This window comes from Sphaerodactylus townsendi, linkage group LG08 (genome assembly GCF_021028975.2).
Source record: "Sphaerodactylus townsendi isolate TG3544 linkage group LG08, MPM_Stown_v2.3, whole genome shotgun sequence".
NCBI lineage: Eukaryota > Metazoa > Chordata > Lepidosauria > Squamata > Sphaerodactylidae > Sphaerodactylus > Sphaerodactylus townsendi.
In genome coordinates this window covers 58,899,268-58,915,510 of record NC_059432.1, presented here as the reverse complement: position 1 = coordinate 58,915,510, position 16,243 = coordinate 58,899,268, and the positions used below count along the sequence as shown (strand labels likewise).

General features: G+C 41.5%; 1 protein-coding gene across 3 annotated transcripts in view; it reads right to left on the bottom strand.

Annotated features, from left to right (window-relative positions):
• The window catches only part of SORCS1 (sortilin related VPS10 domain containing receptor 1), a 505,695-nt gene that overhangs the window by 28,246 nt on the left and 461,206 nt on the right, over nt 1–16,243 (bottom strand). For all 3 annotated transcript variants that reach the window (XM_048505303.1, XM_048505304.1, XM_048505302.1), the window contains exon 23: nt 11,663–11,794. In XM_048505303.1, coding sequence (XP_048361260.1) covers nt 11,663–11,794 — 132 coding nt within the window. The remainder of the gene's footprint in view (nt 1–11,662; nt 11,795–16,243) is intronic.

Below are 16,243 nucleotides of genomic sequence, written 5' to 3'. Positions count from 1 at the left end.
GCACTCTTGGCGGCGTGGGGGCGCAAGGAGGCCGTGCGGAAACGGCCCATGATAGGTCCTGTATGCTGTAAACTCAATAGTGCACAGGAACTGCTGGTCAGTACTGCTGTCAAGTCTATGGAGAGCACTGAAAGTCAAAAGTTGAGGGTTGTGCTCTTTTGTTTTAGCAGTTATCTTACAGTACTAACTAGTCTGTCTCAACAAAAGATGACAGTGTGGTCCACATACTGTGGAGGAAATTACAGCAGCATGTTTCTGCTACTGAAAAAAGTTCTGATTCTCTTTTTGCATCAGATAATCACATTTAAGCACTGCTTCTGTCACAACCATTATCACCTGCACTGTTAAATACAGACCTCTGAAAAAAACGCATTTATATTGCCCTGGATGGCTATAAGGAAGATTTACCTTTTTGTAAAGTTGCATCCACCATTTTGTTTGTCATGGCAAGAACAAGAAACAAAAAATCAAGTCTTGCTAACAGCCATCCAGAAATATAATGGAGGAAATATAAGGAAATATAATGGAGGAAATATAAGGCAATATAAATGGAGTAAAACCATGTAGACTTACAAGAAAAAATGTAGTAATTGGTGACAATGTAAATGACTCTTGTGGAAAAAGTAAAAGTCACAGGCCGTTTCCGCACGGAGGCGGAAGGGGTCGGGTCGGCGTATTCCACGCTGACCCGACCCCTCTGGGACCGTTCGCATGAACGGTCCCAGAACTGGCTGGGATGACCCCGCAGAGCTGCGCCGTCGTCAGGGCGACCTTCCTGTCCTGCGGCCTTCCGGCGCGTCGCCAAGGCCAGGGGACACGCCCCACCTGCCCTGCGCGACCGCTCCAGAGTTGCAGGGCAGAGGGGGCATGTCCCCAGGCCTCGGCAACGCGCCGGAGGGCTGCAGGACAGGTAGGTAGAGGGCGGAAGGGGGGAGGGCACCTTGGCGCTGCTGCCGTTCGCACGGCAGCGGCTCCAAGCTTCCGTTTTCCGAAAACCTTGCTTCCCAAGCAAGGTCGGAAAACGGCGGCTTCGCACCGGTCGGTCGGAGCGAGGGCGGCGTGGCTGCGAAGCAGCTGCGCCCCCTGTGTGAATGGCTCCCTGGGGACGGCGTTTTTGCCATCCCCAGGGCGCCATATTCCACCCGTGCGGAAGGGGCCACAGTTTCCTTTATCTTCTGTGATAAAGCCAAAACAGTTGAGGTATTACCTTGACTTTCTTTATAGCCCATTCCATTGTTGTTTGATCATTTGACATTTCAGCAATAACCAGGGAAATTTATGAAGTGTAATTTACTTCTGCCGTTGCCTGGATAGCCTTGGTTAGCCTGATCTCATCAGATTCTGGAAGCTAAGCAGGGTCAGCCCTCGTTAGTACTTGGATGGGAGACCACTAAGGAAGTTCAGGATTCCTACACAGAGGCAGGCAATGGAAAACCACCTCAGAACGTTTCTTGCCTTAAAAACCCTATGGGATCACCATAAGTCAGCTGTGACTTGACTGCCATTTTTTTAAAAAAAATTGTATTCAGGCAGGTAACAGTGGGTTCCACATTGTAAATTTGGTACAGATCACTATAAATAATCAGTGCTCCACTGTAAGCTCAAGGTGCAGGCACAAAAATCATAGGCAGATTCCGCATGGGCCAAAAACAGCGGTGTGAAAACGGTGTAAAAGGGTTTAAAACAGTGTAAAAGGGTTTACACTGTTTTCACACCACTGTTTTTGGCCCATGCGGAATCCGCCATACTGATCTCCATGCCATTGAAGACTCTTCTAAGAAAGCAGATAGTATGCAGAAGTACAATTTTGCTTTTGACTTGGAATCTTCCAAATTCTGTTTGCCAGTTTCAAAATCCAACACATTTCTAAGGGTTATAAGCCACAGATATTCATCAGTTAAGGTTTGGCATGACAGATGCTGAAAGATATTATAAGTAAAACAGTCCAGAAGGAATTTACAGTCATGAAATGCAATGTTCCATAATGCTGAAACCATGCATAACACCTTCCAGAAGGACAGGTGGCCTTGTTTGGTTTCATGGCTGTATTTCCAATTGAATGAGAGAGAGAAAAAACATGAAATGAGGTGTTGGATTATATCCCAAAGCAATATGAATGGCTCCAGCACAGCAACAGACACACTAGAGAACACTTCATAAGAAGTCTGAATTTGGCTTCCAGTAGGCACACAGGGCATGACAATATTTCTGAAGCAAATAAACTACTACTGCAGATTTGACACTGCATCACTTTGGCCGGAGGCAGAAGCGGCCGGTCCCAGAAAGAGCCGGGACGATGGCGCCGCAGAGCGCCGTCGCCCGACCGACCTGGCATGTCCCTGGGCCTCCAGCACGTTGCCGAGGCCTGAGGACACGCCCCCCCCCCGCCCTGCGCGCCTGCTCCAGCGTCGCAGGGCATGGGGGCGTGTCCCCAGGCCTTGGCGACGTGCCGGAGGCCCGGGGACAAGGTAAGTACAGGGAGGGAGTGGGGGGGGGAGGTGCCTTGAAGCCGCTTCAAGCCGGCGTTTCCGGAAAAGTGAGCTTCCCAGAGCACTCTGGAAACACCGGCTTTGCGCCGGTCGGGCGGTGCGAGAGCGGTGCGGCTGCGATGCAGCTGCGCCCCCTGTGCGAATGGCGGCCTGGGGACGGCACAGGCCGCCATATTCCGCCCGTGCGGAAACGGCCTTTCTTTCCTGAAAGAACTGGAGAACCTGATCAATATCCACCTTCAAAGTATTCAGAGGACTAGCCATGGTCACAGAAGGATGTCTTTAGATAGAACCTTTGTTTACTATGAATATCATGTGCATGCCAAAGCAGAAATACACTGAGTGCAGATCTGGCACATAGGGAGAGTTATATGAAGGTCTTCCACATTCTGTTCTCTGAATATAAGATCATGCCCCTCCTCTTTTTTACAGCCAATGTATCCTGGTCAGAATACAGAGATTGGCAAAATTTGAGGTGATGTTCTGAATGTACATGGAGGAGCATCAAGTAGCATCAAGGAGAAGATTCTAGGTACTCAAGGTGATGGCCAGCATTAAACAGAAAAGAATCCAATGGTAAAGCCATAGAGTTCACAGATAACTTTCTATTAATCTAAAGTATAAAGCTATTCCATGTGCTTACAAATCCTGTGCCATTTACCAATGCAAAGTTAATGCAGATCTTGCACAATCCAACTCCAACAGTGACCTAAGAAAGAACTAAAAGAGTATAACTCAAGTAAGTGAGCCCACCTGCAGACTAGATGTGATTACACATAAAACAACATATATGCAATATATTAATAGAGAATTAAGCATTTAAATGACATTGTATACACGAGGAATCTTAGCAATACTGGGCCCAGTACCACATTTATTTATTTAAATGGCCCATGCAGGAGAAAATCTTGTTGGACTGCACATAAATCTGTGGAATAGACATTTCAAACCACATGCTAAAGTGTGTGTGTGTGTGTGTGTGTGTGTGTGTGTGTGTGTGTGTGTGTGTGTGTGTGTGTACACACACACACACACTTTATATATATATATAAAGACATTTATATATAAAGAAATAGACATTTCAAACCACATGCTAAAGAGTGTGTGTGTATGTACACACACACACACACACACACACACACACACTTTATATATATATATATATATAAGCATGTTTAAGATGACTATCAACAGTAACATACACATGCACTCAGAGCTCATATTTATGCCAGCTATTTTAACAGGGTGGCAGTATATTGTTCTTTTGCATCCAAGATCAAACCAACTATACTAAAGATAAAACTTCTCAGTATTGCAAAACACTTAATTTAGAGTCAGCAAGAGTCTCCCCTGTGAAAATAATTAGCTCTCTGAATTAGTTTAGATCCTTCACAGAGCCTCATTGACTTTATCTGCTTCATTTGCAGAATTAGACACAATGTGCAAAAGATGTTTTTGTAATAGAAGCCATTTTTTTGCTTATCATTCTCTTATCAGTGGACATATAATGAATGATAATAACAAATAAAAGAAGAGAAAAGAGAGATTTAATTTACAAATAGAACCAAACACAATTAATTTGGCTTCTAATGTAGTTTTGCCTGAATAAAGGCTGATGTTTTCTCAGTACATGCCTCAGCAGCCTTAATTAGACATAAAGATCTCTTCACAGACTTACATGGACACCTCTTCCCATTTGTTGAAAAAGTGTGCCAGGTTCCAAAAAAAACACACTATTCTTGGCACACTCAGTGCAGCATTGGACTTGTGTTCTAAGGACCAAACCAGAAGTAACGGAGATGAGATTGGAATTTCTGAAGTTTATTATGAAAAAACATTTGGGGGAAAAAGTGCAGATTTGGGCTAGGGGTCTGAGGAAGGACAGTTGATTTTTTCAGCTTATCTGGTTCTTGTGAGTTTTCTGGGCTGTGTGGCCGTGGTCTGGTAGATCTTGTTCCTAATGTTTCGCCTGCATCTGTGGCTGGCATCTTCAGAGGTGTATCTTTCAGCTTAAGTTTGCAAACAGGGAACCAACTAAGTAGGGAACCATTTTGAAGTCAAACTATTGGTCTATTATCAGTCTTTATATTATGATAGGTGGCAGTTCTCTAGGCTCTCAGATGGAGCAAGGGATTTCCTAACAACTTCTACTTGATACACTTTAACTGGAAAATGCTGGTGATTGAACCTGGGACCTTCTGAATGCAAAAGCAAGTGCTCCAACATTGAGCATAATCCAAATATCTTGCATGAGAGCTTTCCTAAGAGTTCACACAGTACTATAACAGATAGATTCAACACGTTTCTTGCCCTGTACTTGATGGCCCAGGTTAGCCAGATCTTTCGGATCTTGATAGCTGAATAGTGTCTGCCCTAGTTAGATTTTGGATGGAAGACCACCAAGGAAGCCCAGGGTTGCTACACAAATGCAGGCATCTCTGTTAGGCTCATTCCGCACATGCAGAATAATGCACTTTCAAACTGCTTTCAGTGCTCTTTGAAGCTGTGCGGAAAAGCAAAATCCACTTACAAACAGTAGTGAAAGTGGTTTGAAAATGCATTATTTTGCGTGTGCGGGAGGGGCCTAAGTCTTTTACTTTGAAACCCCTATGAGATTGTCACAACTCAGCTGTGACTTGACAACACTTTCTACCATGACCAGTGTTCCTCTTGCATAAGAAGTTGTACAAGCTCTTGTGCAATAGAAAGAACAACGTTGGATCTACTTACACTTTTGTCATGCAACACTCAGCTACAGGCTGAAGAACAACCTTGGGCGAATCGAAGATAAGATTTAAAGGAAAAGTGCATAGCATTGCGACACTCAACAACATGGTTTTCAAACTGCTGCGGTCATAGAAATTTGCGATGACCACATCAGTCTCACCACTTGCTCAACAATGGCAGACAAACCCTTGTCATTGGCATCCAATCCTTGGATCTTGATAATCTGAGGAACAGGAGAAAAGTGGGGGAGGACAGGTGACATTCTAGGAAGAATTTGCCCAAACTGTATTATCTTTGCCACAGAATAAGGAAATTCCTAGAAATAAAAAATGATATTATGTAACATTCCCTGAAACTCCACCCTTCCTAGGCATCATCCCTCCAAATGCTGGTGCAGGGCTGGCAACCCTACGCCACATGCATCTCAGCATAGATAATAAAGAATGGAATATTCTATTTATTTTGCATTAATAATATGTTCTCTGCCTTCAATTTGAATTATTTTATAATTTCTTGCAGTGCTTTTGTGAGAATGGTGCATTAGATATTTTTAAATAAATAAATAAGAGTACTATATAGCAAAATGTGATCTAGGAATTTTCACAATGATAAAGATATCATTTAAATCATTCCCAAAATCCCTAAGCTTTATTCTTAAAAACCATAAACTTTATCTCTTTATCTCTGTGAAATCTTCATACATTTGATACATTCAGCATTTTGTTTCAACATAAAATTTCATTTCATTATAGTGAAATTTTACTCAGGACAATAAAAGCAAGAATGCAGTGAGTGTGAAGGATTTTGTATTCATTTTCACTGTAGGTATATGCACATGTCCACATATGTGTAATACTTCCCTCTAGTGGCTCACTGAAAACAGCTGCTCCTAAGTGTCAAAAGATTGCAACAATGGATGTAACAGAAAGAGAATACACACATGCACAAAGGGCAATTTAAATTAATGCACACTACTACATTTAATTATGATTAAGGTATGATAACATAACCCTTGAGCACAGTACAAGTCCCATGTATATTTCTAGGTCACTTTATAACTTAATATCAGATTCATTTCACTCTTTTTGCCTCTCTCTCTCTCTCTCTCTCACACACACACACACACGCACGCACGCACGCACTTCACGCACGCACGCACGCACACACACACACACACACACACACACACAGAGAGAGAGAGAATCCGCTAACCAGAAGTCTAAAACTTAGCTCCCTTTATTGGAAAAGGTTAAATATGTGTTAAATAAAATGAATGCCAGAAAGAGATTAAAAACCTGCTTCCATGTCTCACAATCAAGTGCAAACATCTAGCAAGATGGTGAGTCATAAACTTTGAGAGGTGTCTCCTCTTATGCAAAACAAGCAGGACAAAACTTACCCTGCTGGTATCTCAGCCCTTCACTAACCTTATTTTAACAGCCATCCATCTTAGTATTTATTAGCCCTGTACAGCTTTCAGCTGTTCTGTTCATGAGATAAGTTGTTAACTGCTCTCCTCCCCAGTGCTCCCTGCCACCCTCAAATAGTCCAGACATCAGGGCTGTCATTTTATAAACTACAGGAGCTACATCACTGGAACACATTAAGAGGCAACAGATAGGGTAGTATATAATAGTGAGAAGTGCTTGAGAGATGATAAGGCAGCTTAATTATCTCTACTATCCAGTATAGCAAACTGTGAATAACAATCTGAGGAGAAAGTATGTTTAAACGTTGCAACCTGACCCCCAGTGCAGTGTATCAATTACATTATTGGAGTATGACTGGGAAAACTAGGTTCAAATTAGTGAACTGAAGTGTGTGACATGAGTGCCTGTCTGCCAGACAGAAGTCATGAGTTTGTGCTTAGTACAATGAGCCTCCCAGGAAACAAGTTTGTGTCCTTTAAGTTAAGACTGCCATCTTGAAAAAGCTGAGGAGAAACCTGCTAGAAGCAACCACTCCCATGGTGACAGAACCGCTGGGCCTTATCTTGCTCAGGGATAACAGCCAGTGATGTGCATGATTAGAGTGTCAGATTAGGATCTGGGAGATCCTTGTTTGAATCTCTGCACTGCCAGGGAAGCTTGCTGAGTGACCTAGTACCAGTCACACATTCTTGATCTAACCCATCCTGCAGGATTGATGTGAAAATAAAATGGAGGAGAGGAAAATAATGTAAGGCAGTTTGGGTCCTCCATCTGGAATAAAGGCAAGATATAAATGAATACATAATATTCCCTTCTTCTACCTCCTTAATTCCAGAAGTTAATTTTCAGATGTTTGTTAACTGGTTTAATACACCATTCTGGATGTCTAGAAAGCAAAGATATCAGCTAGAACTAAGCAGTTTTTCTTTAGAGATTTTAACCTTTAGAGGTTTAAAGGTTTTCTTTAGAAGTTTTAAGTTTAGAGGTTTCCTTATAAGTTGTTCTCACAGAGCCTCTGTGTGGCTCTTGATATTCATTTGAGTTAGACATCCCCCGCTTTGGTCATTTACTGGCTGTATCCTGTTCTGCTAAGAAAAGAGTTGTTTGGGATCTTAATAATAATTCTCCAAATGGAAAACAAGATTTAAGACAGTTAGTGAATGGGTGGGATATCTTCCATTTTATTGGAAGCTTTCTTCAGCCAGAGTATTAGCAAAATCTACAGCTGACTCCAGCTTTTTACAGATGTTACATTTGAAAATTTTGAACTATGAATAACAGGAGAGTGTGCTATCCATAAGCCTGCCAATATTCATTTCATGTGAATAAGGCATTGTGTGTATTGCTGAAAATACATGTGGTCTCCTATACACATAAAATGGCAACATGTATATTGGGAAGATGACCGATAGTGCACCCTCCTGGTATATGTGGTTAAATATTTCCAAAGATGATGTCTGAAAAAGGTTTCAGTAATAACCATGTATGCAGCTCGGTTTTGTGAGCTGTGGCAGAATCAAGTCTCGGAGTGGCAGAGGGGAGAGGCGGGAAGACAGAATGCTGAGTTAATCTGGATATATAGTATACAAAGAAATGGAGGGCTGCCTTAATTAGCCAAGCACATAATCACAGAGAGACATGATGAAAAGGCTCTTTGGTGCCTTCTAAAACAGTTCAGCGGCACAGCTCTTATATGCCCCACCATCTGATTTGAGTAGAGGTTTAACAGACTTCATAACCAGCTATTAATTCTAATTTATAAACTATGCTGAAAGTGGCTGTCAGCTGACAGTTTCAGTACTGAGGGGTTAAATGAAATCACAATTTCCTAATATGTAAATAATAATGGGGGCAGCCTCTTCAGGATGAAATGTCAAAATGTGATTTCTTTTTTTTCTTATTCTTTTTTTAACCAGTGGAAAAACTGGAGGGATCCAATCAAGTATATGCTTCTGTCACTGAGAAAGAATTCTGAGAATAAGAAGATCGAATACCAGATTTTTTGAGGTGGGGTAACTATGAAATATACACTGTTCTACATGTAGAGAAGCCAAAAAAGACATTCCTCCTCAGAAAATAAGTAGTAATAAATCACAGATAATACCTTTAACATAGCAGATTACAATCTCGTCCCTTCAGATCACATAGTGTTGGATGCCTGAATCCCCACTGAAAGCTATACCAGTCTCATCTTTCCTCTAAAGGCAATGATGACAGTGTGCCAGTGCTACAAATCTTTATGACCATAGAGCATCTGGGAATGCATGAGGAAAATATCTATGTAATAATTTGTGGAATACAATAAGCAGCCAAGTGCCTAAGGCGAGTTGGGTCAGTTGTAAATTCTCCATTTTCTGTACTGCCTTCTCTTCCAATTTATGAACTGGGAGGGGTGCCTGCGGAGCAGTAAATATCTGTTCTTGATGTTTATGCCTTGCATGGGAAGAAAATTACAAAGTTAAGTAGTTTGTCAAGCAAGATGAAAGCCAAATGGGTAAAATGAGAAGCCATAAACTTCAGCTGACTTCAGCCTGGCTGCTGGGCTGTGGCTGAGGCAAATTTGCCACATACTGAAAGTAGAGGTGAAATAAAATTAGGTGGGGAGGGGGAGAGGATCCAGGATTCCAATATTTGTGCCTTGTCAAATATGGCTTTTAAATGTATAATTTCCAGTATTGTTTTAAAGTTTGCATCTCCCTCCCCACACTATTCCCTTTTTCCCTTCTCCTGTGCCATTCTCTCCTCAGCCATTTATCAGTCTACTTTGAGCGTGGTGTAATGTTTAATCTGGAAAATGGGGTTTAATTTTCAACTCCTCCACATGAAGCCTGTTGAGTGACCTTGGGCCAGTCACCGTTCTCTCAGAACTGTCTCAGCCCCAGCTATCTCAAAAGGTGCCTGTTGTGGGCAGGAGGAGGGGAGGGGAGAGAGGTGATTGTAAGTTGCATTTTGATTCCTTATCGTAGAGAAAAGAGCTGTATAAAAACCAACTCTTTTCCCTCTTTTATCTTCCATCCTTCAGCTAAATTTGTTATTTATTTGCTTTACCTTTCTTTAGGGACCAAATCAGCTCATGTTATTCTCCTCTTCTCCTTTTTAGGCACACAACAAACCTGTGAGATGATTAGACTAAAAGCATGTAATTGGCCCAAAATCACTCAGTGAGCTCCACAACAAGTTGGAGATTTGAACCTGGGTCTTTTTGTCACTGGGACTCAAAGTGGATTATGGAGAGAGAGAGTCAATAAAATCAATCAGAGGGGAGATTCAATAAAGAAATAGGATTTGGGTTATAGAAACAATAAAAACAGAACTGAAGCAAAACAAATTGTTAGCACGATACATTAAATGATGCAAAATAGGATCCAATTTACAGCAAACTTTTCACAATGGCATAGATTACAATTGCTAATTATTTATCCAATTAACTTTGTAAATTATTTTGTACATAGCTACACTATTATCTGCATACAAGAGCGCTTAGTTTTGCATAGTTTGTGGAAGGCGGGAGGGTGGAGGTCTTCCTGACCTTCTCAGGTATAGATTTCCACAATGTGAGGGCCACAACAGAAAAGACATATCAGTATATCCAGGCAGTTGTTGATTTTGCCCACTTGTAGGTTGGCACCTGCTGAAAGTTCTGCTCAGCTGAGCAAAGATAACATGGTGGAGGCATATGGGGGAAAGATGGTCTGAGGGTCAAAGGCTATGAAGGCTTTGCATGTGACTGTCAATACATGAAGCTGAGCTCAGTAACAGATGGGCAGCAAGCAAAATGACTGTGAAATGGGAATAATATGCATTTGCCACCTAGCTCCTGATAACAGTTGAGTTACAGCATTCTGCATCCCAAACTGATAGTAATTGGGATGTAGTGATCTTGAAAAAGCCTTATTTAGATTCTCAATATGTTGGCAGGCAAGCCCATGACAAGATAGGGGTGCCTGTTTCCGGACAGTGCCCTACCAGTCATCTCTATTGATGTCACAGAGAGTTCAGATTAAGATGGTTGCCAAATCTTAATTCTGGACTTCAATAACAAACGAGGGGCTTTCCCTGATCATGTTTCCCATCCTCAATCAATATGCAAAGCAGCTAGCAATGCCTTTCCTGCAGTTCTATTCACTGACATCTGGATAACAATAGCCACAGTCCTCGGTATGGCACAGCTGTTCTCCAGCCCACAAAGGATATGCATACACAGCCAGCCTTAACTCAGTCAGCTTTCCTGAGTATTTTCTTCCCTAGTTAATCCAATCACACCCTATTGCCTAATCACTGGAGAACCAATCTTGCTGTGAATTGGAATACCCCATTGTAAATTCATCAACTCTAAAATCTAATAAAAAACTGGATGCTTCCTGGTTCTGACTCATAAACTATCATCCACTATACTGTACACTCCTGAGAATAGGAACTCAGCTTTGTCCAGGAAGAGTGGCTCTCTTAACATTGCGAGAGGATCCATTTTTTCTATATCTAGCATAACCAAAGGCCTCTTGCTCAGTGTCTTTTGAACTGCCTCTGGTTCAGTTACACTGTGCCTGACATCATTTCTAACTGCAGTCAATGCAGGCATTTAATTCTGCCTCCTCGGACCTTCTTCTTCTAGATCCTGTAATTATCACCCTTCTTGCAATGACCTCTTCTATTCTCATCTATCCTTAACCTCTAAATCCTAGGTTTCTTGAATCTGTGTATGTGGGAAACCCCTCTCCTTTCACAGTACAAGGTTTGTTCCCTGTTAATTCTACAACCCAAAACTGGATAGACCCCCTCCAATTTGGGTAACAAATGATAATGTTTCTCTGTCTTAGAATTATTCTGTTTTGTAGTGGATCACATATGTTGTACTTTTAATTTGTAAATATACTGCCATAATCTGAAGAATAATTTCAGTTTCCCTGTATAACCTGCATGTAAAGGCCAAGTGATATTTTGCCAACATCTTGTTTTAACACAGTTCTACTTCTCTCCACACATTACATACAAATTCTTGATCATGAAAATCAATACCTGTTGCAGCTCTTCTGCTGTCTGTTTGTCTTCGCCTGTGGGATCCTTATACGGCAAAATAAAGAGTTCAGCAGATGTGGGTAAACCAGGCAGGGCTGCCACCAAAATGTGTTTGCTGGAGATAGCTGTTGCCTGTTATGAAATGAGAAGGGCAGGATAAATAAGGTGGCATTACAAGTTTTGTCTGAGTGGCATAAAATGGCTGCCTTCAGGAAAAATAAAAACTCCTCAATGTCTGATTCCTTGGGATTAAAAGTAGTCTGAATTAATCTGACTAGCAGACTCTTTAAAATGGGGTTCTTTGCCTAATTGAAATGATAGAAATTTTAGTTTCTATGTGAACTTGTTTATTATTATTATTTATTATATTTGGTATACCGCCCAATCCCTGAAGGGGTCTAGACTAGTTTATAGTCTGCAGACATGCTGAATTCGAAAGGTTTATTTCCACATTTTTAATTTAAATGCTGTTATGTGAAATTTAGAAAAATGTACAGCAGCCCCCCAAAAGTAAAAATCCTGTGCCTTTAAACTACATTCAAATCTGTTTGAATGAATCTAAATCGGAACAATTGATTGACTCGAATCAGCTTTTGAACTGTTGGAAAAGGGAGTGTCCCTTTACCCGCAAAAAAATTATGCTGAGGATTACAGGATTTGCATGAACAGAAGTCATGTAGAATTGGGACAGCAGTAAGGAGCGGAGGTAAGATTTAATGGAAAAACAGGCTGGATTCAACCTAATGTCTTCAAATGCATCAATTCATGGGTCCACAAGATTTTCTTGATATGCAAATGTGACACTCTCATCCATATGAATGGTAGTCATAGGTGAGAACTCTTGGAACAAAGAAAAGCAAACATATGCCATGAATGGATATTTTTTAAAGAAGAAGAAGCAATCACAGTGAAGAGTGGAGAGGCAAATTTCAATCTTTATTGCATCCTATTGGGCTTAAACTTTTCCCTCACATTGTTTCAGTATCAGAACATACCTCTCCAGGAGATCTGAAATCCCATAACATGTGTATTTGAGCCCATAGAGATAGTAACAAGGAATACAGAAGTAATCCAGAATGTATCAGGTTATTTATATATCTCTTAACAAAAGAACCTTCTCACAATCCTACTTGTGTGAACTGAGAAAATGTCTCTGGCCCTTTCCACACCGCAACGGTTAAGGGGTTCATCGGCGTAAAAGACGCCAACGCACCCCCCCGGGACCATTCACATGGACGGTCCCAGGAGGGCAGCAGGAGGCAGTGCAGCCTTCGCACAGGCTGTGCCGTCCCTGAAAGCTTACCTCATCCCCTGGCCTCCGGCTTGTCGCAGAGGCAGGGGACATGCCCCCACAGGCTGGAGCAACGGCTCTAGAGTCGCAGGCCAGGGGGCTGTGTCCCCTGGTCTCTGTGACAAGCTGGAAGCCAGGAGACAAGGTAAGCTTTCAGGGATGGTGTGGGGGACATGGCGCCTTCCAGCCACTGCCGTTCGCACAGCAGCGGTTGGAAGCTGCTGTTTCCGGAAAACCTCGCTTGGAGAGCGAGGTTGGTTAACAGTGGCTTCGCGAGGGCGGGAGCAAGGGAGCGAACAGCTCCCTAGGGACGGCGTTTTTGTCATGCCTAGGGCGCTGTTTTTGGCCCGTGCGGAAAGGGCATCTGTGTGAATAGAGAAGAAAGGACCAAAGCGTGAATTGGTCAAGAATCTCTATATGTTTTAAAAGAGATGAAAAAGGGGACAAACGTGATATCCTGACCAACTTGTACCCTGAACCCGAGAGAGAAGTTTTAGAGCATGGTCCGAATTCTGTATGAGAAGGGGTGTCATAAAGTAATTGATTTAACTGGAAATGTATTAATATTCTGAGCCATCACTTTACTGACTGAAAGAAAAAGATAGGTCAGTTTCATAATTTCCTTTCTGTCCAAAAAAGAAGATATGCATGGGTGTCATACTGAGTCAGCTCAGCAGCCTAACATTGGTTGAAAGCAGCTTTCTAACATTTTGGACATAACTCATGGATGCCTTGGTCATAGAATAGGACATTATCCATGCAAAACATGTGCAATGCTGCTAACTTATGTGTTCATCTAACTGGGACTATTACAGATATGCAAGCCACACTAAATGGACTCATCTGTCTTGCAAAACTAAATTGCTAGCTTTCTGTAGGTGATTTTGGACATGTGTTTGGATGAATCTATGAAAGTAGCCTGATCTTTTTCTGAGAATTAATTACAATTGCTTTCCAGGCAACCAGATTTCATGATATGCATTTTTCAGCAGGGACAGGAAAACAGCTTTAATTTTACTTCTGCAAATCATACTGACATACACACCAGCATTATTGCTGCAAATCATACTCACATACACACCAGAGGCTGCAGCATTTGGGACTCTTTAGTTTGGAGAGGAGACGTCTGAGGGGGGATATGATTGAAGTCTATAAAATTTTGCATGGGGTAGAAAATGTTGACAGAGAGAATTTTTTCTCTCTTTCTCACAATACTAGAACCAGGGGGCATACATTGAATGCTGGGGGGAAGAATTAGGACTTATAAAAGGAAACACTTCTTCACGCAACGTGTGATTGGTGTTTGGAATATGCTGCCACAGGAGGTAGTGATGGCCACTAACCTGGATAGTTTTAAAAGGGGCTTGGACAGATTTATGGAGGAGAAGTCGATTTATGGCTACCAATCTTGATCCTCTTTGATCTGAGATTGCAAATGCCTTAACAGACCAGGTGATCGGGAGCAACAGCCGCAGAAGCCCATTGCTTTCACATCCTGCATGTGAGCTCCCAAAGGCACCTGGTGGGCCACTGCGAGTAGCAGAGAGCTGGACTAGATGGACTCTGGTCTGATCTAGTTGGCTTGTTCTTATGTTCTTATGTACCAGTGTTTTAATGCATACAGTCACTCATGCTGAAGGCACGGACAAAATAATATGAAGAAATTAGAGGAATACTAATGTCAGAAAGAACAAAGTACACATGTGCACTGATCTTTGCAAACTCTGGATACTCAAGTCAAAGAAATGGTGGGAAACGAACCCATCAGGGCTGCCTCAACCAGGGGCAGGTAATTTGGAAGTAAGGAATTCTCGAATCATCCCTGCATGCACAAATTAACCAAAGAAAGTTGCCTATGTAAATGTAAAATTTTACAATATAAAGATGCCTATGTAAATATTGGTAGGATATCAAAGTTGACAGGAGACCAAAATTGAGCTCTCCCACACATTCAATATACATTTTCAACATCATTTATTTGCAATCATAATCAGCTCTGATTCAAAGATATCAAACTGTCTTGAAATTTGCTTGAGAAAAGTGAAGCATGTGCTAAACAAAAAAATGCACAGTATCTGCTCCAGTTTAATGGTAGACATTGATAAGAGATAATGCCAAAGGTTGGCTCCAAATGAAATATTTGTTTGTGAGTACCTGTTTTCTTCAACCCTTGTAGGACCAAGAAGTCCTTTGCTCAGGTATCATCAAAGTCTACTGATCATCAGGTATCTACTGATACCTTTGCTCAGGTATCATCAAAGTCTACCAGGTCTACTGATAGGTTCTTTTATTGAAAGTGTCCTTTCTGCAAGCATAGCATAGACCCCCAGGTCTCTTCTTATGATTTGTTATGTACTGGACAACACCATATATTTATATTGGCACATTCCAGCTTAGGGTTTCTTGCTCTCCACTGCAAACATTGAGCATGAAATTCTAAGTGAAATCAGAGCATATATACCGGTATTTTATATATAAAAGCTCAATTATTTTTTAATGTATTTTTATGTTCTCGAAGGTCGTGATTGTTAACGTTTATTATTTGGAAATACTGCTTAAAATTGTGCAAGGGAAGCATTCTTTCTGCATTATGAGAATGGAGGTGGCTTCTTGAAACAGACTATAAGATCAGTTTTCAGAACAGAGGTAGAAAGTGTCAAGAAGTCACAGCAGACTTGTGGCAACTCTTTAGGGAGTTACTTCCCTGGGAATGTTATTTTGTCAAAAGGTCCCCAAGCTTCTTTGATCTGTCACTTTTCTTCTTTGATCTCCCCTCCATAGAGGAAATGGAGAAGAAATAGCTTTTGTTTCCCTTTCCAAGGCTAAAGAAAGACAGTTGTGATGATTAATGAAATCATCATAGCTTAAGCATGGAAAAACTAACAGTGATACAGAACGTCTTCTTACATTTTAATGTTACCACAAACATAGTTATTCTGGATATCATGTTAGACTGAAGCAACATAAACTGAAAGGAAAATAAAAAGAAGAAACTGAATAACTGCTTTAGTTTTTTTTAAAGACCTTTTCTCAAATCTAGCCTGCCACAAAAGAGAAAAGGAATATCCTCTTAAAAATAATAATTTCATATCCACAGTTCAGGGAAGGTAATTAGTTCCATTATCCAAATTTTTGGGAGTACCTTTACCAATCTGTCAATTAAAAAACAAAAAGCAGAGGAGGGCCTCCCTGGGTCAGGGGGGAGGGAAACCAGCCAAGGTTACCATTTTGGTTGCCCTCCTCTGGACCCATTCCAGCTTGTCAATATCCTTCTTGAATTGTGGTGCCCA